General features: G+C 33.5%; 1 protein-coding gene across 2 annotated transcripts in view; it reads left to right on the top strand.

Annotated features, from left to right (window-relative positions):
* DYNC2H1 (dynein cytoplasmic 2 heavy chain 1) overlaps positions 1–26,341 on the top strand; it is a 144,432-nt gene that overhangs the window by 30,375 nt on the left and 87,716 nt on the right. The window contains exons 39-63 of one of the 2 annotated variants that reach the window (XM_077173954.1): positions 284–491; positions 862–991; positions 1,887–2,042; positions 2,665–2,924; positions 3,553–3,799; positions 4,500–4,651; positions 5,169–5,313; positions 6,543–6,645; positions 7,902–8,048; positions 8,168–8,292; positions 9,441–9,689; positions 10,500–10,608; positions 11,602–11,715; positions 12,569–12,711; positions 13,420–13,501; positions 14,777–14,931; positions 15,819–15,956; positions 18,256–18,369; positions 19,524–19,684; positions 19,847–19,970; positions 20,590–20,711; positions 21,572–21,658; positions 23,030–23,156; positions 24,871–25,012; positions 25,564–25,673. In XM_077173954.1, coding sequence (XP_077030069.1) covers positions 284–491; positions 862–991; positions 1,887–2,042; positions 2,665–2,924; positions 3,553–3,799; positions 4,500–4,651; positions 5,169–5,313; positions 6,543–6,645; positions 7,902–8,048; positions 8,168–8,292; positions 9,441–9,689; positions 10,500–10,608; positions 11,602–11,715; positions 12,569–12,711; positions 13,420–13,501; positions 14,777–14,931; positions 15,819–15,956; positions 18,256–18,369; positions 19,524–19,684; positions 19,847–19,970; positions 20,590–20,711; positions 21,572–21,658; positions 23,030–23,156; positions 24,871–25,012; positions 25,564–25,673 — 3,650 coding nt within the window. Of the gene's footprint in view, positions 1–283; positions 492–861; positions 992–1,886; positions 2,043–2,664; positions 2,925–3,552; positions 3,800–4,499; positions 4,652–5,168; positions 5,314–6,542; positions 6,646–7,880; positions 8,049–8,167; positions 8,293–9,440; positions 9,690–10,499; positions 10,609–11,601; positions 11,716–12,568; positions 12,712–13,419; positions 13,502–14,776; positions 14,932–15,818; positions 15,957–18,255; positions 18,370–19,523; positions 19,685–19,846; positions 19,971–20,589; positions 20,712–21,571; positions 21,659–23,029; positions 23,157–24,870; positions 25,013–25,563; positions 25,674–26,341 lie in introns of both variants that reach the window. The other variant, XM_054652170.2, reaches the window with a different exon arrangement.

Genomic DNA, 26,341 nt, shown 5'->3' with positions numbered 1-26,341 from the left:
TCCTTTTCAAGTACTTCTTCATATTGTGGTATTGTTTGTGGATAGCATAAGGCAAGAAAAACTTCTGGTAACACTTGTAGCCAAATGCCTCGGTAAATTCTTTACAAATTTTGTTATAAGAAAGCAAAAATAGGCAGCAGAAGGCAAAGCATGTGAGGAGTGTCTTCATAGAAATGTAAGTCATAATGAAGAAAGAATAATAAATGACATTAAGATAGCAAGGGGTGATATTTTTGAACTGTTTTTCTTGGGTTTGATATTTTATTTTTCTGTCTGGAAATAGATGTTACTTCATGGATAATTTGTGATGGTGATATTGATCCAGAATGGATTGAATCTTTGAATTCTGTTTTGGATGACAACAAATTGTTGACTATGCCCAGTGGAGAAAGAATTCAGTTTGGTTCAAATGTCAACTTTATATTCGAAACTCATGACCTTAGCTGTGCTTCTCCTGCTACGATATCCCGAATGGGAATGATCTTTCTCAGGTAAGCCAGAAGACATGCATACTTTTAAAGTGAGCAAATATATACTTACTTTTCTTGAAAGGTATTCTCAAGTGAAGAGAGCAGATGATTAGTTGCTTACATTTAGGAAGTCAATCACTGAGGAAGTTTGTTTAGGTTGCATATCCCTTCCGTGGTGTTTGTTATAAACTTTTGACTGAAATATCTCAGATTTTTTCTAAAGGACACTGTGAATTCTTTACTGGAAAGCCCAATATTCTTTAAATATTGGTTAGAAATTGTCAAAGTATTTTACTAGACTTCTTCTGGAATTTTGTTGTTCCTTTAAAACAATCTATCTAAAGACATTGGTGTCTTGTATTTATCTGAATCTTTTTTTGTTTTGACTTAGTGATGAAGATACAGATCTTAATGCTCTAATAAAGTCTTGGATAAGAAGTCAGCCTGAAGAATACAGATGCAACCTTGAAAATTGGATTGGAGCCTATTTTGAAAAGGCTTTAAACTGGGTTGTAAAGAAGGTTAGTAAAGAAATACTTAATCAAATTTCAGCTTCTGTTAAGTAGGATTCATTTTTCTAGTTTAGCACTAAACAGATCTTTCAGATTAATTTTTGAACTGTAATTAAAAAAAATCTCAGCACTTTTTAGATAGAATTTTAGAGTATCCTGAGTTGGAAGGGACCCACAGGGATCACAGAAGTCCAATTCCTGGCCCTGCACGGGACCACCCCAAGAATCAAACCATGCACCTGCAAGCATTGTTCAAACCCTTCTTGTACTTTGGCAGGCTTGGTGCTGTGACCACATTAATGCTGCTCCCCATACTCCCCCTCTGGAGGAGTTGAATTTGCCTTGATCAAGTAGCTTATGTGCTGAAAATATTTTTTTAGGAGACTTTCTAAAGTGGCCAGGGTGCTAGTGTTTAAGAGATGTGCATTATCTCCTGCTGAGGAGCATACATGGTCCTGTTGTGTTCTTCTAATTATTTTTCCTCCTAAATCTTTTATGCGTGGCATTTTTTTAACTTTTAAAGTAACAAAGTAAAAGCCATGGCATTCTTCCTGAGGCTGCAAATTCCCTTTGGTGCCAAAGAGCAAAATCCATAAATAATCTGTTCAAAAGAAAGATCTCCAGTGTACAGTTGTGTTTATTCCTTATAAATTCTCAAAATCTGTGAGGAAAGTTCTGATTGCTTATCCTAAATTACATTAACTCATAGTCTGGAATTAAAACCGCCATATCATTGCTTAGAAATAACTTAATGTCACGTGAATTTTCTAGAACAATAGCAGTGTTGAGATCTTACCTCATTTGTGTAAATGTCAAAAAGCAATGAGTAACAAAAGCATGCTAGCAATACACCACATTTGTATTGAGGAATATATTTAAATCTACTATAAATTTCAATTTACAGAATGACTTTGTAGTGGAAACAAGTTTAGTTGGAACTGTGATGAATGGACTGTCTCATCTTCATGGAAGTACTGATCGTGGACAGTTTATTATTAACTTGTTACGTGGTCTTGGTGGCAATCTCAACATGAAGTCACGACAAGAATTTGCAAAAGAGGTAGTCTCTGTGCTCTAATTTGATTTTGATTTGTGTAATCTGTAGGGAAATAGCTGAGAAGTGAAGGAATGTTTTATGTGTCACTGGTTCATTGCATACCAGATAGCAATCCTTTGGTCCTGCACCAAGAGACAGTGAAATGCCTTTGTCCATACTGCTTAGTTCCAGGACACACTGCAGCAGGCTGTGTTTGTCTATATGTGTGGTATATGTAATTTAGATTTATTTTTTGGGGTTTTTTTTTCTGTTCAGAATACTTGAAATAGAAACAGGACTTTACCTCCTCCTCATCAGGGAGGTATTCTTAAGTATTCTTCTTATTAGCATGCCTAATATAAAAAAAAAAAAATTAAAGCTTTTCTAAATACAATTTATTTTAATTTCTTTATATTATGAAAAGTTGGAGGAGTAATATAGTATTGTTTAGTTAAGGACTTAATCATAAAGCATATGTATGATATGAATTAATTTTCAAAGGCAGCCTCAAACTATCAAATCAAAGAATTATGTGTTTGATTTTACATAAATATTCGTTGAACATTCTTTAGACTAGCTTGAAATTGTAGATTTTGTTGTTAGGAATATGGATTTAACTGAAGCTTTGTTTTTATTTTTTTTAAAGATCTTCAGTTGGGCACAAGAGTCTCCTCCTGATCCAAGGAAGCCCCTGGACACATATTATGACACTGACACTGGAGAGCTAATGCTGTATCAGCTGAAAAAACCTGAAAATCTAACAGCTGATGACTTCAGCAATCTCCAAACACTTCCTGTCATCCAAACCCCTGACATGCAGAGAGGTTTAGATTACTTTAGACCGTGGCTAGATATTAATAATAAACAGCCATTTCTTCTTGTGGGTCCTGAAGGATGCGGAAAGGGGTAAAAAATAATTTCTACTTTAAGCAAAATATACTTCTAGTTTGACAGAATCTGTAAGTTTTTTATAATGCTTTTATCATATGAGTTTCTGATAGAATATGACTGGTTTAGGTCATTAATTAAAAAAACTTTATGTAGTGGCAAGTAAGTAAATTATGAAGCCCTACAGGGACATTTCAGACTGTCACTGTGCATCCAAGATATGTGAATGTAGCTTTTAGATATGAAACAGGATCTTTGGAAAACCAGCTGTCATGGAGCAACAGCTTAGAGGCACATGAGATCCAGTTTCATTTCAAGAGGCACTAGATGCCCTGTGCAGGCAACTCAATTTAGCACATCCTGTTGCCTTTATTAGATTCCTTATTTGGATGGTTTGGGTCACTAAACCAAGGTACTAAATTGTTTTTTGTAGCTGTATGCACTACACTTCCATTGAGTTTTGTGAATGGAAAATGTTACAGTTTTAAAGGCAAGAATACTGAATTCAGCAAACCTCATGTTCCACCTATTCCATTAATATAGGATTTAGTATATGCATGTTAATTCAGAAACTATAAAATATCTTTTGGTACACAGCATTTTAATTTATTTATGCCTATATGTATGTACGTGTTTGGTTTTCTAGGATGCTGCTTCACTATGCATTTTCTCAGCTCCGCTCCACTCAGATTGCCACTGTTCACTGCAGTGCACAGACTACTTCTCAACATCTTCTACAGAAATTAAGTCAAACTTGCATTGTAATCAGCACAAACACTGGGCGAGTGTACAGACCAAAGGACTGTGAAAGGCTTGTTTTGTACTTAAAAGACATCAATCTACCCAAACCTGATAAATGGGGAACAAGCACTCTTGTGGCTTTTTTGCAGCAGGTGAACACTTATGTCTATTATTTATAAAGAGCCTCAAGTATACTGGATATTATTTAGCATATGTAGTAAATACCTATGTTGATTAATTTCAGTGTTAAAATCCTGCGTCCTGTATTGGCATTGGTTTTGTTTGTGCTTTAATAGAATATGTAGGTGTCAGCCAGAAATAAGATACCATTTTTATTTGGCTGATACTTATAAACAAATAAAGACAGCACTCATCTCAATGAGTTACAGTGCAGTAGACATATGAATGACAAAAAGATTGCCAGAAGCAGTCAGCATGGATTCACCAGGGACAAGTCATGGCTTGCTGAGGGGAAGAGAGTGAATATATATATGGACTTCACTAAGACCATTGATGCTGTCTTCCAAAAGATTCTCACAAGAAAAGCTGTTGATACAGGCTGCATAAGCATATAGTGAGGTGGACTGAAAGCTGGCTGAAGAGCCAGACCCAAAGGGTGATTGTCAGTGGTACAGAGTCTATTTGGAAGCTGTGATCTGTTTAACATCTTCATTAATGATTGGGACAATGGAGTCCTGCAAATGTGCAGATGACAAAATTATAAGGAGTAAGATTCCTCAGGCAGTTAAGAAAGCAGAAATAATGGTACATTTCTCACTTTTTTATTATATTTTATTTTGTATGATACTCTGTTGACTTTCCTTTAATGAAGTATTTATTTAATTATTAAAGGTTCTTACATATCAAGGATTTTATGATGAAAATCTGGAATGGGTTGGTTTAGAAAACATCCAAATTGTGGCTTCCATGTCAGCTGGAGGAACATTAGGAAGACATAAACTTACCTCCAGATTTACCTCTATTGTTCGTCTCTGTGCAATTGAGTAAGTACATGTAAATTAGTCTAACACTCAGAACTCAGATTCAGCCTCTCTTTATAAGGACCTCTTGCCAATTTAGTCTTTGCAAAGATGTAGCTGTTCCAGTCTTTGATCTTTTGTCACAGTTTGTGATTGTCGGATTTGGTGCTTATTTGGTGCCTCCTGGCACCAGAGTCCAGCTAAGAGGAATCTGCAGGTGCCTGTGGTAGTGAAGTGTTTGAAATATGTTTCCTGTTGGATAATTTTGCTTGCAGTAAACTTCTTTCTGCAGCTTTATGTTAAGGTGGTATTTGGTTATAAAGTTAGAGAAATTGAAGTTTATTTATTTAAGTTTGACCATATCAACAGATGTATTTAGAAAATTTCATAGAGTGGCTTAATGCAATAAAATGATGATTTTTCTTAGCTGCTGGCTGGAAATGCTATTCAATGAAATTTCTCAGTAATTGTGTATATAAGTTTAACTCAGTTTTAGTTAAACAGAAAAAGTCCATAATGACTAGGTTTTTTCCCTTTTTAGCTATCCAGAAAGAGATCAATTACAAACTATTTATAGTGCCTACTTGGAACCTGTACTACAGAAAAACCTAAAGAATCACCCTGTTTGGGGTTCTTTACCAAAAATACATCAGCTAGCAGGATCTATGGTTCAGATCTATCAACAGGTATGGAAACCTTTTTTCTTTCTTCAAGGAGATGGAGAGTTCAGATATTTTATTACAAATAATAAGCTTTTGATATTAACAAGAGAGTAAAAAGGTTTATCAGTATTAAAATCTAAGTTTATATCTTTTTAACAAAGTTGATATCAATTTTGGAACTTGTTATTTTCAGAAAACCCTAGGTATTGGAAGCAAGCAGAGTAAGCAGTAAATGCTCTTGCTTTCCCATAGATTTGTTTTAGGATTTTGGCACTCTTATCTTAACACTTCTATACTTTCAGTTCCTGATTTATGAAATGTGGATAGTAGTGTTTTACTACTTAATGGATGAGGAGACAGTGCAACAGATGATTCTGTGACTAGTTGTTTTGGATGCTGTTATGAACACAGAAGGAGATATGAGGGTGGCATCCTTTAAAAAGATCAAGGACTACCTATTACAATGGTACACTGTTAAAAGCCGGTGTTTACAACTGGACACATGCTCATTTTAGCCTCCCACTGAAATTTAAGAACTTCTGTCTAGCAAAATGCTTAACTACTTGCTTTTCTTAATCAGTGCATAGCCTTACTGGGGAAGGTACTGTGTGGTGCTTGCTGTAGAATGTATGAATGTCCCCATCCAGGCAGAAGCATGATATAGACTTGATCCTTTTGACTACGATGTGGGCTTAGTCACTGACTGGCATGCACCTCTTAGCAGGAGTTACATTTGACATTGATGTATTCCAAGAACTATGAGTTGAAGTCTCATTACACTGTGATCAAATGACTGATGAAAGCAGTTATTCCTTGAATTAAAGATGTAGTTGTAAATTCGAATATGCTCTGTGGGAGAAGAGTAAGTATGAAGTATTTTGTAGTGAGAAAGTATTACTAATTTAGGTAGGTTTTAGTGCGAAAATGTTAATAATTTAAGTTGGTTTTTATTACATTTCAGTATTGCCTTTGTGTTTCATATTTGGTATTGTTTAAAAAAATTATGTATTTTGTCTGATAATACTGCACTAACAGGCCTAGGTGAGATGTGCAGTTGTTTCCATCACAAAATGGTACTGAAAAAATGTTCAGACAAAAATCTTGTGGTCAGAAAACAAGATTTAAACAAGGAGTACATTCATAGAATATCTGAATGTTCACCAACTAGAAAACTAATCTATCTGGTACCTTAGAAAAGTACTTTAAATTTTACAATATCATTTTTTTTTCCTTTCCTTAACTCCCATTTTTAGGTACGAGCAAAATTCACAGTTGATGATCACAGTCATTACCTTTTTACACCATGTATTCTTACTCAGTGGGTTCTTGGTTTATTCAGATACGATTTAGAAGGTGGTAAGTCACTTATTTGTTTTTTTTTTTAATAAAGTAGTTCTAAAATGGGCTAGATTATCATTGATGTCAGTCTTACTGTTGGCTCCACAATGATCTTTTTAAACTGTGAACTGTCTGTAACTCAATGGAGGGAAAAAATGCCTGACAGTTCATTCCATAACATAAGAGTAAACAAGTTAAAAAAAAATCCAACGATGTTTTAAAATATGTGTGGGAGCTTTTTATGGTTTAAGGGAAGTTAGTGGTTTGGGACTGCATTCTTACTATGGGAATTTGAACTGTGCCCCCTACTTTTCACTGTTTTGTTCTGTGTTTTTTTGTGGTTTGTGTTGAGGTTTTTGTGAGCATATTTGTTGTTTTCTGTATTCCCAGAGCCTTGCCTCTCATGCTTGTCCTGCTGTACCTGGTTGTATAAACCTGGTTTATACACATACTTCAAAGGCTGCTTTCTAAACTTGTTTTTGTCTCTGAAATTGGTATTATTACTACATCACAAGCAATTACTCATTATCTTTTAGCTCTTACATTCATTAGAAGGTTGCACAGAGGGCTGCTTAAAGAGGATTAAAGTGATAAGAATGCTGTACTTCCTTTCCACTTATTTTCTGGGATCATGAGATGGTAAATGCAGCTTGAATGATTTCAGAAAAGCTGTACTGACAATCAATGAATGGGTAATCTCAGCTGATTTAAGGACTTCTTAGTTGTATCTAACATTGACATGTGCATGTGCTTTTCCAGTGATGAACAGCAAGGCTTGTTATTACTCACCTTCCTTTTTACTTTTGTGAGGAGTATTTAAGATTTGGAGTCTCTATTGGCATTTTCTAATACAGACTGTTTTGGGTATTTATTATTATTTTAGTGTTTGTTATCAGTCTTTCTCTTCCCATTTAAAAATGTCTTCTGGATTTTCTTGGTTTCATTGCCTGTAAAACTGACTTTTAATTTTGACTTTGTGCGCAACACCTTGTTCATTTTTGTTAAAAGCTGACACTTGTTTTAATAGAAAGAACTTGCTTTAATAGAATATATTTCATTTTATCTTGTAACGATCCATAAAGAAATTGTTAAAAAGCACTTCATAATTTTACTTTTTCTCTTATTTCTTCCTTACCGATGCTCTCCTACTGGTATGTAATTTCTCTTGCTCATTTTCAATTTCATATTTTAAAGTAGAAATTTGCAAATCTATTATAAATATATAAAATTAATTCTCTCATTAAATTTTGTAGGTTCATTAATACAAACTGCAGACTTTGTGTTGGAAGTTCTTGCTTATGAAGCACGCCGCTTGTTCCGTGACAGAATTGTTGGCACAAAAGAACTTCAAGTATTTGATAACATTTTGACCAATGTGTTTCAAGGTGATTGGGGCTCAGATGTTCTGGACAATATGGCAGGTAAGCCATTTGAAGCATACCACACAAACCTGAAATATTTGTTTAGGAAATGCCTAGTCAAGTTAGATAGCATATGAGTTGAACACCTGAAGTTTCAAAAGTTTCCTTTTTTTTCACAGATACCTTTTATGTAACATGGGGAGCTTGTCAAGAGGCATTCATCACACCAGGCCAGGCACTACCACCACATGGGAGGCCACTTGGCAGACTAAACTCAACAGACCTGAAAGATGTTATTCAAAAAGTGAGGCACGATTAAAGAATATACACAGCAATGATTCTAGAGAGTTTTGGCTAAGAGTAACATGCAAGCAACCAGGTTTATGGTGGGGGCTGCCTCCTGTTCAAAGAATCACTTTTTGCATTTGGTGAAGGGAAGACTTGTGATGTTATGTGGCAGGCAGTAGGAAGTATGTAGCAAGGTTAGGTTGATGAAAGGACATCAGTTGCCTTTCTTGCTGATTTACAACAGTTTGATGAACCAACATTTTGAGAAACATTTATGTCCATATATATTTGTATATTGTTTGAGTCCCTAAGTGTTTTACTAAATGATTTCTTTTTGAATGTGCAATATGGTAGCATAATTTTTGTTTGAAGAACTGCTGGAGATTTGGCATGCTTTAAAGCAGTTTAAGCAGTTTAAGTACAAAAAAGTGAGCTTGATGAGGAAATGCAAACATTTTAACTCCTCCAGGCTATCTGATTTTTAGGATGAGAGTTTTTAAAATTGTCACCCTTAGTCATAGTGTTTGATGGACTTCAGATGGTAATCTACCACCTCTCCTTAAATACCAACTTGTGACCAATACACTATATGGGAAATTAGGAAATTCAACAGCCTCAGTAAGCAGGGAGTTTGTTGATTTTGTTTTTTTTTTCCCTGACTGCAGGATACATTGGGCTTTAAAGATGAGGTTTTAATGAGTATAACAAGGTCATAATTTAATCATAGGATCTGCTGCTGTGTGTCTTTCACTAGGAACTTCCATAATAAGCAATTATGCAGCAATTAGGTGCCTAAAACACTCTCCTGAGTTATTAATTAATCTGTAGTCAGAAACACAGTTCAAACTTCGTTCTCGTCCATTATTCAATTTTAATTAGTTCAGTGGTAGATTCCTATTTCAATATACCAAAGACTTCCAAGGTGTTCTGGTGCTGGGCATAGTGTGATATGTTAATTTTTGATATATTTACTACTCATAAAGGGTATGTGAGGTTTCTAAATTCAGTGACAAAAATATTTTTTTTCTGAATGAAGCCCAGTGTGATCTCTAAAGCTTTTAAGCCCTTCTTTTCTAAATGTTAAAATGTTGGATGTTTGCATATCTCACTGCATATATTTATTATTAGTGATTAGATTTTTTTTTCTTCTTTTTTTTTAAATAGGGTATAATTCATTATGGACGGGACAAAAAAGAGATAGATATTTTACTGTTCCATGAAGTCCTCAGTTATATGTCCAAAGTGGACAGAGTGCTGAGTTTTCCTGGAGGATCACTTCTTTTGGCAGGACGGAGTGGTGTAGGTCGTCGGACAGTTACCTCTTTAGTCAGTCATATGCACGGAGCTGTTCTGATTACTCCCAAAATTTCCAGAGGTTATCAGCTGAAGCAGTTCAAAACTGATCTTAAATATGTAAGTCACTCAGTTTGGTCTATTTTGTAATGCTGTAGGTGTATGTTAAAGAAAAAATAAAGAATGTGGGAATTTTGAAGGACACCAAAGGTTGTGGAAAAGAGATATTTTAAGAGAAGAAAAATGATAGTCTAAATGAAACAAGTAATTTTTTAGAAATTCTAAATGTGTGTACTGTTCTTTAGAGTAACTAACTGAAAATCCACTTTTTGGAATACCAGAGCTCTTTTTGATTGTTATAGAACTTATAAATATGATTTTTTTTGTGAATATTTATGCAAAAGGCTTTTTCATGTATATATTTCCATGTTGTTATATACTTTTATTTTCTGTCTCTACTATGATCTACCAGTTAATAGTAGTTCAATCAAATAAAATTTTAGTGATTGATGAAAGTGTACATATAATTTAAAACCAGTTGCAAACCTTGAATCAGCAGTTTCTCATTACCTTCAGCTATGCTAAAGAAAATTCTAGATATTTGCCCACACAAAAGAGTGATTAAATTCTATCATTGAGTCATAAACATAAATATACTCTATGGAAGAGTCTGTTTTAATTATTTTTTCATTACTAAGCTGTATATCTAGGTAAAATGTTCTTTGTATTTGATATCTCTTTTAACTGATTTTAACCTGGAAATCTTTTGTAAATATGTAATAGTGTAGATGCTGTGGAGAAAATACGTATGTAATATCTAATGAAGGAAAGATTATGATCCATGCCAGTCCCTTCTAACTCAGGATATTGTATGATTATCATTCTCTTCTGGACAATACACTGCTATTTAAATGTCTTCCCTGCTTCTAGGTGATGGAGCTTGCAGGCATTGAAGCCCAGCAGGTGGTATTGCTGCTGGAAGACTATCAGTTTGTTCATTCCACTTTCCTGGAGATGATCAACAGTTTACTGTCCTCAGGTGAGTCAAGTCCAAAGAGTGTATGGTACTACTTTTACCATGCCACTTAGCTCAACGAGGCAGAATTAGATGATGTTTTCTAATTTTATGTCTCTATCAGAAGGTTTAGTTAGCTTTCTATGCTGTTTTAATTGGAGTATTTGTATGTAAGAACCTGACTCAAGGTCCACTTAGTTGTCCTTTTATTTACCCTATAGTACACTGTTTTAGTTCCTCTAAATAATTTCAAAGGAGTTTTTTGATAACGGTGTAACAGCAGAATGAAAATGCATTCTACTCTTCTGCTTCCCTTTTATAATAAAACTCAAAATTGAAAGGTTTCCAATGCTTTACTAGATTGTACAGACTGAGTTCTTTAATTAAATAGTCACCAGCAAAGCTCACTTTTCTGAAGTGAGATGATAAACAGCAGTAACAAATAACAAAAATGACTTTATTTTTGTCCAGCTTTGTTCCTGGATGAGAGACAGGATCATTGAAGGGCTGAGTCAAAGTTGCTAAATGATTTTTTTGGAACTGCAGTAGTTTAAAAGCTGATTAATAAGAGCACCAGATTTTCCTCTCTCTTATGTGCTACCCCAGATCTACTTACAGTATCAGATCTTGATTATCCAGTGTTAAAACTTTATGTCTGAGAATCTAGACAGCTACTCACTTTCATGTTCCTGTGTCCTGGTGTATGACAGTTTGGTTTGATTTGCTTTGTATGCAGAAAAGGGTCACTGTCTTTGGGTAGATTTGAAAGAGCCTTTTTCAACCACATTTCAGCAATATAAACAAAGTAGACTGTTAAATAGAATCACTGTAATTTGTTTTTTTGTTTTCATGATATCATGAAAAAAATTATTAAGAAAGTGGAATAATACTCAAGAAAGTATAGAGGTGAAAACTATGAAATTTGAATTCTCTATACAGAGGATTCAAGGGAGACCTTCAAAGCTATTTAAAGAATTCTAGTGTATTTTATCTGATTCAAATTCATTCTTGAAATAGGAGAAGTTCCTGGGCTGTATAAAATAGAAGAATTAGAACCATTGCTATCTCCTTTGAAGGATCAAGCTTCGCAAGATGGATTTACAGGACCCATTTTCAACTACTTCACATACCGTATGTCAACATAGTTATAATTAAATATGAAGTTTAAAAAGTGGTATAATAACACTGGACAAATGGACATATATGGTATAATAACAAATGGTATAATAACAATGGACAAATAATTTCTAACATGGTCTTTTTATTGTGTGCAGTTTTTACTTTTAGCTAGCAATCAAATAGCAGGCAGGAATAGTATTTGTGATATTTGAGGGTACAGAACCCTCAGCTGAAAATTTATTTTTCTGTCTGAAAATTTGTATTGATGAATGTTCTACAAATGTTATGAAATCTGCTGTTGAAAGTAATTAGAAGGAAGAAAGCTTGTTTCCCATTATTTTCTGGTTTGTATAGCTTTTACATTTATCTAGTAACAGATTTCTTCTATTGATCAATTATACCAAGAAATCACTTTGGATTCTGACTAATTATAAGCAAAATTTACAGATAGTTTTCTTAATTATTTGTGTTTCTTCCTTGGCCCAATAAGAAGATTAAATAGTTTAGAAATAAATCAAAGACTATGACAGAAAGAATATAGTTATAGCAACTAGCCATGGAACTACTTCTGATTGGTTCTATTGGTCTACATGAATTAGAATGAGAACTAGTGCTTTCTACTTAACTACTGCCAGCTCTTCAGAATTAAAAAATGCACTATATTATAGAGAATGAGAATTCATGGTACTTCATAAATTTCTACTTACAAACATTCTTTTTCTAGTGCGATTTGATGTTATAGGCTCTTTTTTTCAGAAATTGCCTTGTGATAAGTATTTAAAAAAGGCAAATTATGTTGTATTTGCAATAAATCTACCATCATGTAGTCAGATTGTTATTTACTAAAAATTGTTGCATTTTTTAGGGATTCAACAAAATCTGCATGTTGTCTTGATCATGGATTCTACCAATTTAAATTTCACAATAAACTGTGAAAGTAATCCAGCACTGTATAAAAAATGTCAGGTTTTATGGATGGAAACCTGGTCAGAAGACAGTATGAAAAAGGTAAGTTGCATTAATTGTGACTTACTTAAATTAGTGTCTCTAAATATAACTGAGCTCTGGTGAATAAGGTCAAGATATTTAAGGTTGTGAAGGAATAATTATCACTGTACTTATTTAATCCCTTTGTACACCTATACAAAGATGGAAAATTCCACAGAACAGTGAAGCATTATTAACATTGTTGTTTTACCAGTAACATTATGTTTTGTTCTCTCTGTGGGCTGACTTGAACAACATGCTGACTACTATGATTCTGATCAAACACAGCATTTAAGAACAAAATACAGACTACAAGCAAAATGTTAAAACCAGTTGTATTTTGTTTGTGTGCTGAGGTTTTGGTGTCAGGTTGGCCTGCAGGGGTGACTTCTGTGAGAGGCTGCCAGAAGCTTCCCCCATTTCAGGTGGAGTTAGTGCCAGCTGGCTCCAAGAAGGTTGTGCTACTGGCCAAGGCTGAGCCCAACAGCAGTGGTGGCAGTGCCTCTGGGATAAATATCTTCCACTTGAGAGAATAGGAAGTTATCAGTGACATGGAAAGGCAGAATTAATCTTTCTAATGCTAAAAGTATTCTGTGGATTCCTTATTTTAAGTGTATCATTTTCAGTCTTTTCAAAAGAGAAACTAAATTGAAGGTTTGTGGTTTTTTAAATTTTAACTCAAAATGTCATTGTTCATAATTTTCATGCAAAAAATTGTGGTTTTTTTAGATACCTGAAATGCTTCTGTGTGATTCAGATGAACAAGAAAAGACTGGAAAAACACATAAAGAAGTTAAGAAAAAACATTCAGGTAATATTTAGGTAGACCTACTAGTTATTGTTATTAAGCACTTGATCCCATGTTGGGCATAGATAATAACATAGATACTTTGAGTATGTGTTTACCAGCATATTCATAGACTTTGGTGTTATTCACATGGCAGGCATTTTGCACAAGGGAGCATTAGTCTGGAACATACATCCTGGCTGATCAAATGCAGTCTCTTCTGTCACAAGCAGTCACTGTATATATATATATATATATATATATATATATATATATATATATATATATATTATATATTCAGTTTTATACACTAATTTAGCTGTATCTTGATCTTGTTTTGGTCAGTGTCTTCCTTCTATGTGGATATTATTTTGCAACCTGAAAATTTGATGTTTTGAGAGTTTTTCAGTTTAGATATTTCATTATTCTTTTTGTAGATTTTCATTATTTCAAAAACTACTTTGTTGGAAGCAATGCCCCTTTTTCAGAATAATTAGTTTTTATCATAAGGCTTCAAATATAGTCATGTTAAAAAGAGTGTCTCAAACATAATGTGCCAGCACTCACTTGCAGAATACTACTTTTAGCCACTTTCTATGAAAGTAGTACTTAGAGGTCATGGAACTAACAGAATATAAGATGGTCAGTAGATCACTTGGAGTTTCTTGGTTTACATTGCTTTTTAATAGACCAATTAGAATAATGGGCTAAAATAGTATTTGGTGTTCTCATTACCATGCATCTTTATCCTAGATCATCGTAATTAATCTAGGCTGCAGTACTTATTACAGGCATTCATTTATATATAGATATGCTTTAGGAATTTTTTCCTTTGTAGGGCAATGCGGTTTATTTTACAGCATCTTTGAGCTTTTTTCGAGAAACTGTTCAATAAACTGAATGGCAGGAAAACCTTTTAGTTTGCCTGTCATCAGAGATAAGAGAGAAGACAAAAACACATGGGCTTTATTTCTAAAACAGTCCCAAGTATTTTAAAATTCAATTTTTGTGGAAGTAGTTTCTTATATGATTAGCCTTCAGTAGTCTGCAATTAATTTTGCTGGCTTTTCCAGACATCAAACAATTTCAGTGTATTTCCTTCTGAGAAATAGGAATTTCAAATGTATTTACATGTAGTTTCCATGAGAGTACTATAAAAAAGTATAGTCTTTGTGGTGTTTTAAATACTCTTAATTCATATCTCAAAAAGCAAGCATATTCTCTTGCTTTTTCTTAGTTATTTTAATGTGAGATAAAATTCAGTATCATTTTATCTGTATAACAAATGATGTTGTACAGGTCATTCTGATTTTCTGAAGTCATTTTTGGCAATCCACGAATCATGTAAAATGTATGGAGCAACACCCAGCAGGTATATGACATTCCTTCGTGTGTACAGTACCATCTACAGCAGTAAAAGAAGAGAGCTAATAAAAAGGCAGAACCACTTGCAGGTATGTGTTTAAAACCCTTAACATATGACTTTTCAATATATTCTTGCATTAGGAAATGTCTCTTGTATTAATGAGCTGTGGCTGCTAGCCTGGTAATGTGATGTGTGTGTCCTCTATTGGCAAATGCTCATGCTCTGGTTTCAGGAGAGAAATAGTATCAACCTTAATGCCCTTTTCTGTTCAAGTGCCTGGAAGAGTGAAAAGTGGTTTTCTTGTTTTTGTTACTACTTTTCCTTGAGAATGTATCAGACTGGGCATGTTTCTTGTTAAATGCTCTGCTAAGTAAAGGTAATAATTTACTGGAAAATTAGTGATGTTTATCCTCAATTAAAATATCTTGCAGATAATTTTTTTTTCAAATATATCTTGAAACATTGGTATTATATAAATAGTATTAAGGAAACAGTGTAAAAAGTGTGAATAAAGAAAATAGTTAATTTTGAGCATAATTGAAACTTTATTTTATATATATGTTTTTTTAGTGTTCAAATATGTAGAAATCAGATAATCTATTTTATTTCATTCTGTTTAACTTTTATTGATTTGCTTTTAGGGGAGATATAGTTACATTGAGTTAATATCAGTTAACTGAAATGCTATTGAATTACTGGGAAAAATATTATATGCTAGTTGTTGTTTCATTAAAAGTTTATTGTTTTGAGATTTTTTTTTATCTTCTGGCTGTAGTAATAGATCTTAGAGCAACACAGCTAGAACTACCAGATCTAATTTTTAGGTTAAATAATATCAAGAAAATGTGAAAAATTATTTAAAAAAAAAGATTAGTCTACATTATTCTTTGTTTGTCCATATTATTTGTAGCAAATGTTCATTTAAATTCACTTCAAATTTGTTCCTAAATATTTGCTTCTTATAAACCTTTGTAGGCAGGTGTTTCAAAGCTGAATGAGGCTAAAGCCCTGGTAGATCAACTGAACACGAAAGCTGGAGAACAAAGCATTTTGCTCAAAACAAAGCAGGATGAAGCTGATGCTGCTCTTCAAGAAATTACAGTATCTATGCAGGTGGGTATAAATCACATCAAAACTGGGGGGGGGAAAGAAAAAAAGCTGTTTTTCTATCTTTGGTCTCTGTAACTGCCTATGTTTTCTGTTCTTTTCAACTGTTACAAAACCTGATGCATTTACAAGAATTTACCTAAGGGAAGGTGTGAGCCCAGAGGCTTGAATAAAGTTGCAACAGGACAGAGGATTATGTAATTTGAATCAGGTTAGAACTGGCTGAGTAGGAAGAGATCAGTGTAAGTTTTGTACCTGAGTAGTGTTTACTGTTGTCGTTTAGTCTGTCTGAAAGTTTTCCTAGAACTTTGTAAATCCAACTGATGGGTTTTATGGTTATCCCAGATAGGAAATTTCAACAAAATACTTACAAGTAGCACTATTTTAAGTAACAAATACCAGGAATTAAATTTGTGAACTGTTAGAAAATATGTATTTCATGAGGCCTGGTTCTCAGAAGTTAACCTCAGAGAAGGTTAGATAATATCTCTATATTCATCACTCTTTGAATTTTTATTCTTCAGCTCAGAGGCAGACTTTTTTTTTCAAAATCCTGTAATTTTCCTTAGTAGTGTTTTCTCAGTCAAGTAAAATAATTGTATAGACAAGAGGTCTCTACATTGATACTTCCTGGAATTATAAATGTAGGATAAACTGTAATGAGTCTAATGTCGCTACACTGTTGTTTTTGTTTTTTGGTTTTTTTTTTGTTACTGTTTAATCTGGTCAGTCTGAAGTTTGATGTCAAAGTCATTCTCTGTATGCAGTAGAATAAATGCCTAGTCTTTTAAACCATTTGTTTCACAGTTTTTTAAAGGTACATTACTTACATTCTTTCTAAGTCTCTTCCTGTAGGCAGTTTTTCATATTTTTGGGCTCTATCTGTCTATGGTACATGGATTTGAATAATAATGATTGGCTTGGTGTATTGATGATTTCAGTTTTAAATCTGCTGTTGTCCTGTAGAGTTACAGGTATGTGGATAGCACATACTACACTGTAGGAGAAAATCAAAGGATAGGCCAAAAGCAATGAAACACGATGGCCCCACTGACATCAGAAAAATTACAGTCAAATCATATTATTTAGATTAGCATAAAGTATAGGTGCCCTCTAACATTTTAATGTCACTTCAAATGATCTAGCTTATATAACAGAGAGAGCTTGAATACATACAGACTCTTTTAATCTCCTTTCAGAGAAAAGCTTTTGACCTACAACTGAATGTTAAGGTTTTCTTATTCAGAGCAATCATTCAGTACATGTTCATTTGCATGAAATGTCTAATCTAGTTTTATGTAGCTAATGTTTTATGGATTTGAATGTAATCTTCAATAATATGCTGATCTGTAGCTTGGGTTAAGTGCTCAAAGGATTATTATTATTTTAAGATTTTCTCTGCTTTTATGCATCTGTTACCTTCTGCTACAGCTTCAACTCAGCTTGACAATTGCTGGTGATGATAATGTGTTATATACTGGAAAAACAAACTTGGGGGTTCGCTGTCTTTATCTTTTAAGTGATCTGAGCCTAGAGTACTGATATTTTATGTTATACTTTTATCCTCAATGAATTAAAGACTTTTAAGGTCCTTTCTACTGTGGTTTTATGTACTAGATATTAATTGTTGTACTGAAATGTTTAGGATTCCTGGAGATGGCTAATAGCCTCTGTCTGCCTGTAGACACTGGTAGGTACAGTACAAATCCAGAAAAAGAAGTGTAAACCTAAACAATTTACAATATAAGTGTATGACATAAGACAGTTATCCTTACAGACAGGTACAAAATTGCAAGTAAAGAATCCCTACCATGATTAGGAATTCTAGATAATAATCTATAGTTGCAATACTGGTGCTTTTATGAACATGATAGAAAAAGATGTTTTAATGGTGTTGTGAAAGAAATTGAAAATGAAATGGGATCAGGATGAAGACAGTGAAAGGAAAGTAGTACTTTCAAATGATGTAAGAATGTTACAGAGGCTGTCAGCCTTATGCTTTTAGAGGAAGGCTGACATAGGAATGGAAAATCAGAAGGAAGGGGAAAAAAGTGATAATGAGCCTCACAGATAGAGGTACAGATCTGGTCTGAGGTAAAGAAAGGGAAGGACACACTGTAAAAGCAAATTATGCTTATTCCATATAGTTTATTTCCTTAGCCAGCCTGCCTAATGTCAAATACACTCAGATATTCTATTGTAATTGGTATTGTGCAAATTATTATAATGACGACTAAAAGAAATAAGAGACCTAAAGGAATAAAGTCGGTGTAAATCCACAAGCTAAAGGATTTTTATTTTACAGAATGCTAGTGAGCAAAAAGCGGAAATGGAAAAAATAAAACACCGAATAGCAGAAGAGGCTGCAGAAATAGAACAAAGAAAAAGAAAAATTGAAGATGAACTGAAGGAGGTTCAGGTAAGAGCTGATAAGGAAAAGTAATATTTTGCAGTCTGATTTTATCTTACTTATGTTTCGCTGTGCAAAATAGTTTTGCAGAATTTATCCCTGCAATTCTTAAATTTTACTCTAAATTATTTTGATATTAAAACTTTCATGCATTAGAAAATATTATACCGTGTGGCAAATAGAGGTTGTCGTTCTGGCATTTGTGTTCTGTTAGATAGTAATTACAGAAAGAGAGGCAAGCCAAATCTTTCCTTCACCTGCTGTTTCTATGCTGCCATGCTCTCCAGATAAGTTCTGATTTTATATAATATTTTTCAATTACTCATATTTAACATAAACCAACTGCATTGCTTTGATCAAGCTGGTGATATAGGGCTTTGTATGATCAGCTGAACAGACACAGTTTAGTGGGAGATAATTTACAGTTATTACTAAATCCCGAAAAGTATATATCCTAATGATGCTACTGCAAATTGCTTGTTCAAGAGATTTTACAGCTGTTAAGCATCAGTTTTTTTGGGAGGTATGTGTATTCACTCATTGCTATTAGTCTGTGTTTTTCATACTATGCATGTAAAATTTATACTAAAAACTAAGAGAAGGGGACAATAACTTAATTTTTTTCCTTTTAAATAGCATAGGCTCCAAGGAATTATATCCTTGTATTGAAAGAGACATAGAACCACAGTATTAGACCCATCCTGTGGTCTTTGATAAATATGAAGGATGTGCAAGGTGTGAACAGTCTTTAATGAAAATTTGTAACTTTGTTTCCTCACCATTTTTTTGCTTTGTTGATAAGGGTGAAAGATTTGTTTAGCTACTGAAAATAGAAAGCTCTTGTGGCCTGTACCTCTATGGATGTTTACAAAGAGATCCCCTGTCATGCCTATAAATAGTAGTTAGCATCATTATTAAAAGACACCTGTATCACAATGTCAAGTTTATATTATACTGTTTTATATGGAAGTATACTTATTATCACTTATTAAATACATGACAATTTTTTAGTAACTTGTAAAAATGACTCTGCATCAATGTTAGTTTCTTAGGTAATAATGTATCTAAAAAGAAAAGAAATTGTGTGAAAACTGGAATGTGAAATGTTCAGGTTTCTCATATCCTTATCTTTCTTTTTGATGTGTTTTCATTCATGTTTTAAGCCATTGGTTAGTGAAGCTAAATTGGCTGTTGGAAATATAAAGCCAGAGGCTTTGTTAGAAATCCGGTCACTACGGATGCCCCCTGACATAATCAGAGACATTCTCGAGGGAGTTCTGCGCCTGATGGGGATTTTTGATACATCATGGGTGAGCATGAAGAGGTGAGAATTTTATTTAACCTTTAAAATAAAACATTTATTTACAATATTAACTACTTTCTGTTGTATTCAGGAATCTTGTGCTCAGAATTCCTCAGCTTCATATGGAAATAACCTTTTTAACATTTGTTTCTTCTTTACTTATTTATTTAATTAATTTCACAGTTTCTTGGCCAAAAGAAGTGTAAGGGAGGACATAGGATCATTTGATGCCCGTAATATTCCAAAAGAAATACGAGCAAGTGTTGAAGAGCTTCTTTCTAAAAACAGAGCATCTTTTGATCCAAAGGTAATTCCTGATTGCATTACATAAAATGAAAACAAGACCATAAAAAGACCAAAAGAAAAGACACAATTGCCTGGTTTGCTAGCAAAATTTTTAGGATGAACTTCAGTTAGAGAAAAAGTGATGAATTCTGCTTGCAGAATTTGTCAGTATAAACAGATGAAGGTGTAGCAGAGATTACTCTGTTCCATACTGCCTCCTAAAGTGAAAATTTAGTTGGTGAGTGTGAAGGAGTGGGGTAAGAAGTCATTATGGAGTTGAGTACTCAAAGATTTTCCTCCTGCTATAAAGTAAAACTCAGACCAAGGAATTCTAACTGGCTCCTTTGGCATCCTTGTACCAGTAAGAGTCTAATAAATCATTCATTGATTTAAAAGTTGTTAATTTCAGTTTAGCTTCATAATTGTAAAAATACCCACTGTGGTTTTTTACATGGATTGATGGCCTTCAATGTAATCTTAGTAACAATTTAAAAGATTAGTTCATTAGAAGAGTTGGCTTATTAGCATATTTAAGTTGGTAACTAGAAAATCTGTTGCTATTACTTATCCTGTATTTATCTCTTCTACATTATACTTCAAGGACTTTCTTATAACAACTTTACTTGTACTGAATTTTTCAGAATGCTAAACGAGCCAGTGCTGCAGCTGCTCCATTAGCAGCTTGGGTGAATGCCAACATCCAGTATTCCCATGTCTTAGAACGAATTCAGCCTTTGGAAAAAGAAAAGGCTGGCTTGGAAGCGTAAGTTAGACCCTATGACAAAATCAGTGGTTTTAATTCCAATGGTGGTGGGTGAAACTGAAGCTGCCAAAGAGGAATTTGAGTATGAGGAAAGGCTTCTTTACTTGAGGGTGACAGAGCACTGGAACAAGGTGCCAGAGAGGTTGTGGAATCTCCTCCTCTGATATTAAAATTGTGCCTGGACATGATCCTGCTTTAGCAGGGGGTTGGACTAGATGATCTCCAGAGGTAATTTCCAACCCTAACCATTCTGCGATTCTGTGTGAATTGAGGTTTATTAAAAACAAAAGATAAAGGATAACCTCATCCAGAGGCAATAAAACATACATCCTGAGACAGAAGAAGTAAGTGTGCAATAGATTCTTTTTCCTGGAAGCTACGCCTTGGATGTTTTTTGTACAATCATGAGTTACCTGTCTCAGCTGAATACTGGTCAAGGAGAAATGAGCATCGCAGGTACGCTTAAAATGTATTCTCTCAGTGAAAGCCATGCTATTTTATGAGGTATACAGTTCCTCTTTTTCAGTCATGTACTGAGTGTTATCAGTTTCTCCTTAGGATTAGAAAGGTAAGACATAGTCCTCCTACCATCCATAACCTGAGGAATCTGTACTGATTGTTTTTCCAGGTCTTAAAATTCTGTATGAGAAGAATTTGTTCTGATCTTTAGGAATGGGGTGTTTGGTTTCCATTTTAAAAACTATGTGATGAGAAGCTTTTACATGTGAAAATATATATTTCAATATAAAACACAATGAAGAACATCTTTGAACTATCTTTATGCAAATTACTTTCCTGTTATATTTACTCTTTTTTTCCCTTGGTTCCATAGTCTTAAAATAAATATTACATTTTTATAGTAATCTCAAGAAAACTGAAGACAGAAAACAGAAGTTAGAGGATCTTCTGAACTCTGTTGGACAGAAAGTATTGGAACTGAAAGACAAGTAAGTTGGATGTGTTTATTTCAAGATATAAATAAAAAACATGGATGATTTTACAGTATAAATAATGAATTTTATCTAGGGAAATCTAACTTCCTGTCCTGCAAAATATTTACATCAGAATTAGTGATGCTTTGGCGATCTGTACTCTCAGTGGAGATAAATATTGTTAGATCACAATTCATCTCCTTGATGAGATGAAATAAATGCTCCTTAAAAGTACCTGCTTCTCACTTCTGACTGTGTTGGTAGCCTTTCTTGGAGGCATTGTAGATGTCAAAGGGAAACTGTGTGTTTATCACCTTCTGAATCAGAGGAATTCAGTGACTCCTTAGGACTTTGGAAACATTCCTATACAAAACTTCTACTGATCACAGCTTGAAGAGAGGCAGTATTTCTTTTAGGATGGCCTACTTTTCTGACAGTTAGCTAGTTAGCTATCTCCTTTTTTCTTATCCTCTCATCAAGTACATGACTCACAGAGGCATAAAAATAGATCTGGTAAACATTTATACTTTCTCCAGATTCTGTTTAATCCAAGTTTTTCAGTTTGATGTTTTTATTATGTACTTAGTATAGGAGATACTTTGGAATCTGACATATGTACATATTACTAAAAGTGATGTTTTATGGTCTGCAAAGAAAAAAAAAATTATTGAATTATTGTAAATCAACTATACAGTGATTTGTTAGATTAATTAAATACTATATATTAGAGTTAAATATTATATATTATAATTATATATTATATATTTATAAAGTAATATATAAATATATTATTTTGAATAGGTGAATTAAATGTATTCATTATTTTATATATTAATCAAACGAAATAGATACTGAACAGTGTGAAATAATACCTAAACCATGCCTGTTTTTTGGGCATGTTCTTACTTCATTTTAGATTACAAAATAGGCTACTGTGAATTAAACTGGAGTCATCCATGTGAATTATTAATATTATTTTTTAAACATTTGATAGATAAAATTTACCAAATAGTTACAAATGTGTGGTATGGCATTGAGCCTGCTGTTGTCCTGACTACATGCAGAACAAAGCTTTACACAATCACTAAAATTGCCAGGCTGTTTAAGTAGAAGAAGGAATGATTTTCAGACATTATAGTCTGTATTTCAAATTCATTTTTAAATCTCACCTGTGCATCCATCTAGATTTTGTTAGCTAAAAGTCTAACAAGCCCACCTACCAATTAGAAGCAGAAGGTATAAAAAAAAGAACTACTGCAGTTGTGTTCTTTGATGACAATAAGCCAGGAGTTCATGACAAATTCAATCAGTTAAAGTTCCTTGAAAATAACTGTTGGTAAGTTTAGTAGTTCATGATGGCAATTACAAAGAGTATTTGTTTTACAGGTTCCAGAATAGAACAACAGAAGCAACAAAACTTGAAGCAGAACTAAGTAAAGCTCAGAAAACGTTGAAAGCTGCAGAGGTGCTGATAAATCAACTTGATAGGGAGCACAAAAGATGGAGCACTCAGGTTAGTGAAAATTTTCAAAAGTACATCTTATAGCTGATAGGTTGAAAATACAGTTTTACACTGCTTGGAAAATGTGAATTACTGCCATTTCTGCATGTCTCCCAGTGCACATTTTATGATTTCTCAATAGAAAAAAAGCTTTAATTTTTTCTGAAACTTCTTTTTGCTTCATCATACTTATAACTGTGCTACCAAATGTGTAAAAATCCCCCAGTATTTCATAGAAAACATACAAAATTCTGTGCTGGTTTTCAATCCCAAGAATGTAATTGTTATGATGGCTGAACATGTCAGCAGTTGGACTCTCCAACCTGAGATGGAGCCAAAAGGACAGATGTTATACAATTACAGTCTTAAAATGTATCACCTTCATGGCATTTGTGTTGCAAATGTGCATATAGGTATACCAAAAATGTTGTTTTGCTTTTGAAGTCTTCACTTTAATGCTTGAAACTTCTGCTGCTGAAGTAGGGAAGGTAAGCATGTCTTACTTGCTCAAATGGTGTATTTGAGAGAAACTGACAAGTCTTGGAGACACAGACCCTTCTACAGTCTGAAACAAAAAGGAAAATCTGAAGATACATATAAGCTGAAAATAGCTGTCACCTCCAGAAAGCCCTTAAGTAACTTTCATGGGTCAGAAGATCATAATTCAGAAGAAATCTTCATGCAGATATACATAATTCTATATCTCCACTGATACCGAAAAAGCCTCAGCAATTAGACTAAATGCCTGGATTTTGGAGAACCAAAGTTAAAGTTAGATGAATCCTTCTTGTAGGTTGACCACCATACTGGAAAAATTGGGAAGATTTTCCTCTGAAAGTAGCTTTATATAGCTACTTGCTATAGTAAGGATTGGGTATATTTGAACCCTGGCGTTTAAATGCTTCTAAAAGTGATTCCTCACAGTTTTTCATCTTGGTACATTAGAAAAGTCAGACTACCTGTTAATGGTATGCTGTAGACTAAACTGGCAAATAGATGAATTAGGAACTCATCCCATAATGAAGACAGTAAAAAGGCAGTATTTTTCTCCCTTTAAAGTGAGGAAGAACCAATAAAAAGTTGCCTTTATTTTGTGTATCTGCATTTATTTTTAATGTTAATTTGATTAAAGTGAAAGTGACAGGACTTTGAAACCAATTATGGCAGTCACATATGATGTTGATACACTGTTTTTTTTTCTTCAAAATACTGGAACATTTCAAAACAGAGTTGATTTAGTGCAGATAAATTATTTGAAGATATATGATAAATTTATTTTTATCATCTAAGTGTGCAGTAACAGTAAGTATAAAAGTTGCACATAGTATTTATTATCTCTATACATATTGTAAGTTATACTTACAGCCTATGACTAGTATCACATATTTCTTATCTTTCTTACTATAATACTATTTATCCATTGGCTTATAAGTTGAACTGTTCATCAAATTAGTGGATTTTTATCAGTTACATTCTCAGAAATACCTGTGCATGCTCTAGTCCAGAGCTGAAAGGAATTTTTTCCCATACTTCCATGTGTCTTAGCTAGGTATAGATACCTGAAATGCAAGAAGAGAAATTCTCTCAACTGTATTACCAATGGCAGGCAAACTTAATTCTGACATTTTAGTAACTGATGACGTATTAATTAATTTAGTAACTGAGCCGTATTAATGCAGTTCTTGTTTGCAAAACACCTATACTTTCTGTACTTCTTTTTTTGAAGGTGTCAGAGATAACAGATGACCTGGCAACGCTGCCTAAAAGAGCTCAGTTAGCAGCTGCATTTATTACATATCTTTCTGCTGCTCCGGAGGATCAGAGGAAAAACAGCTTGGATGAATGGACCAAATCAGCCGGCCTTGAAAGTAATTTTGTGTGTGTGTTTGTCAGTGTCTGCATACAAGTAATTAAGCTTGATTGAGGAAGTGAGAAATGCCAGTGAGTTCTAATGAATTGTCTCAATTGTCTTTGTACTCCCAAATGAGAAGAGACTTTTCTTACTCCAGAAATATTTCTAGATACTGACAGACAATTTCTTAAAATCATTCTATGAAATTATTAAGATTATAAATATTTATAAATAATTGTATCTTTATAGTCCTTTCTTAAAAAGAAAAGTTTACAAAAATGAATGTGTTCACATTAAGTGTTGTAAATTTGCCAATGCATTCTCAATGCTTCTGCTTTTTCAGTAATCGTTTTTATCTGTGTGTTAGCAGAACTATAAAATATTTCTATGACATCTGCTACTTATTAATAATAAGTTAAATAAAAGCAATAAAATAATAGATTAAAGGCGAGTCTACAGACTTGCACTCAATTAATATACAAAGTCTCTGTTCTATGTAGACTGGTAAATGCTTTTAAACTATGTAGACTGTAAATGATGACAGAAACTTACACTTTCATTTTTCAGAGTTTGATTTACGACGGTTCCTCTGTACAGAAAGTGAGGAGTTAGTTTGGAAAAGTGAAGGTTTGCCTTCAGATGACCTTTCAATAGAAAATGCTCTTGTCATCTTGCAGGTAAATTTGCTTTTTTGTCTTGTCTTGGAAGGATTTAAATTTTTACAAATTTCAGTAACGTGGCAACTTGAACTGTTTAATTTGTGGGGGTTTTTTTGGCATCACAGGACACACACGCATACAGAAATAAGTACTTATGTAACAATGGATATTTTGTAGCAAAAGGAAAAAATATGTAAAAGAAAATAGATGTTTTCAGTTTTGCTGCCACTATTTTATTCCATATCAGTCTATTCAGGTTTAAAGTGTAAATAGTCATTAACACGAATACAACCAGTGGAAGATTATGTCCTAGATATGTTCACTTTGGCATATAATTTCTATTGCTTTTTTTCTCAGAAAAAGGAAGAGGCTATGTGCAGATATCTTTTGAGACCTATATATATATCTATCTATATCTATATATATATATATATATATATCTGTCTAATAATACTTGAGGAAAGGAAAATATCCAGTTTTATCAAATATATAGATATATATAATACATCTACATATATATATGTTTACATATATATATGTTTAGGTATGTAATATTCTAGTCCTTTATTAGATCTACTAACAAGTAAATATTTAATGGCATGAGGAGAATCTGCATTTACTACAGGTGATTTGCTTAGATGATTTATGATTCAAATTAGTTACCAATTTTTCTCCAGTTTGAATTT

This window comes from Agelaius phoeniceus, chromosome 2, assembly GCF_051311805.1.
Source record: "Agelaius phoeniceus isolate bAgePho1 chromosome 2, bAgePho1.hap1, whole genome shotgun sequence".
Taxonomy (NCBI): Eukaryota; Metazoa; Chordata; class Aves; order Passeriformes; family Icteridae; genus Agelaius; species Agelaius phoeniceus.
The sequence above is the reverse complement of the archived record's forward strand: the minus strand, read 5'-3'. Positions and strand labels throughout refer to the sequence as shown.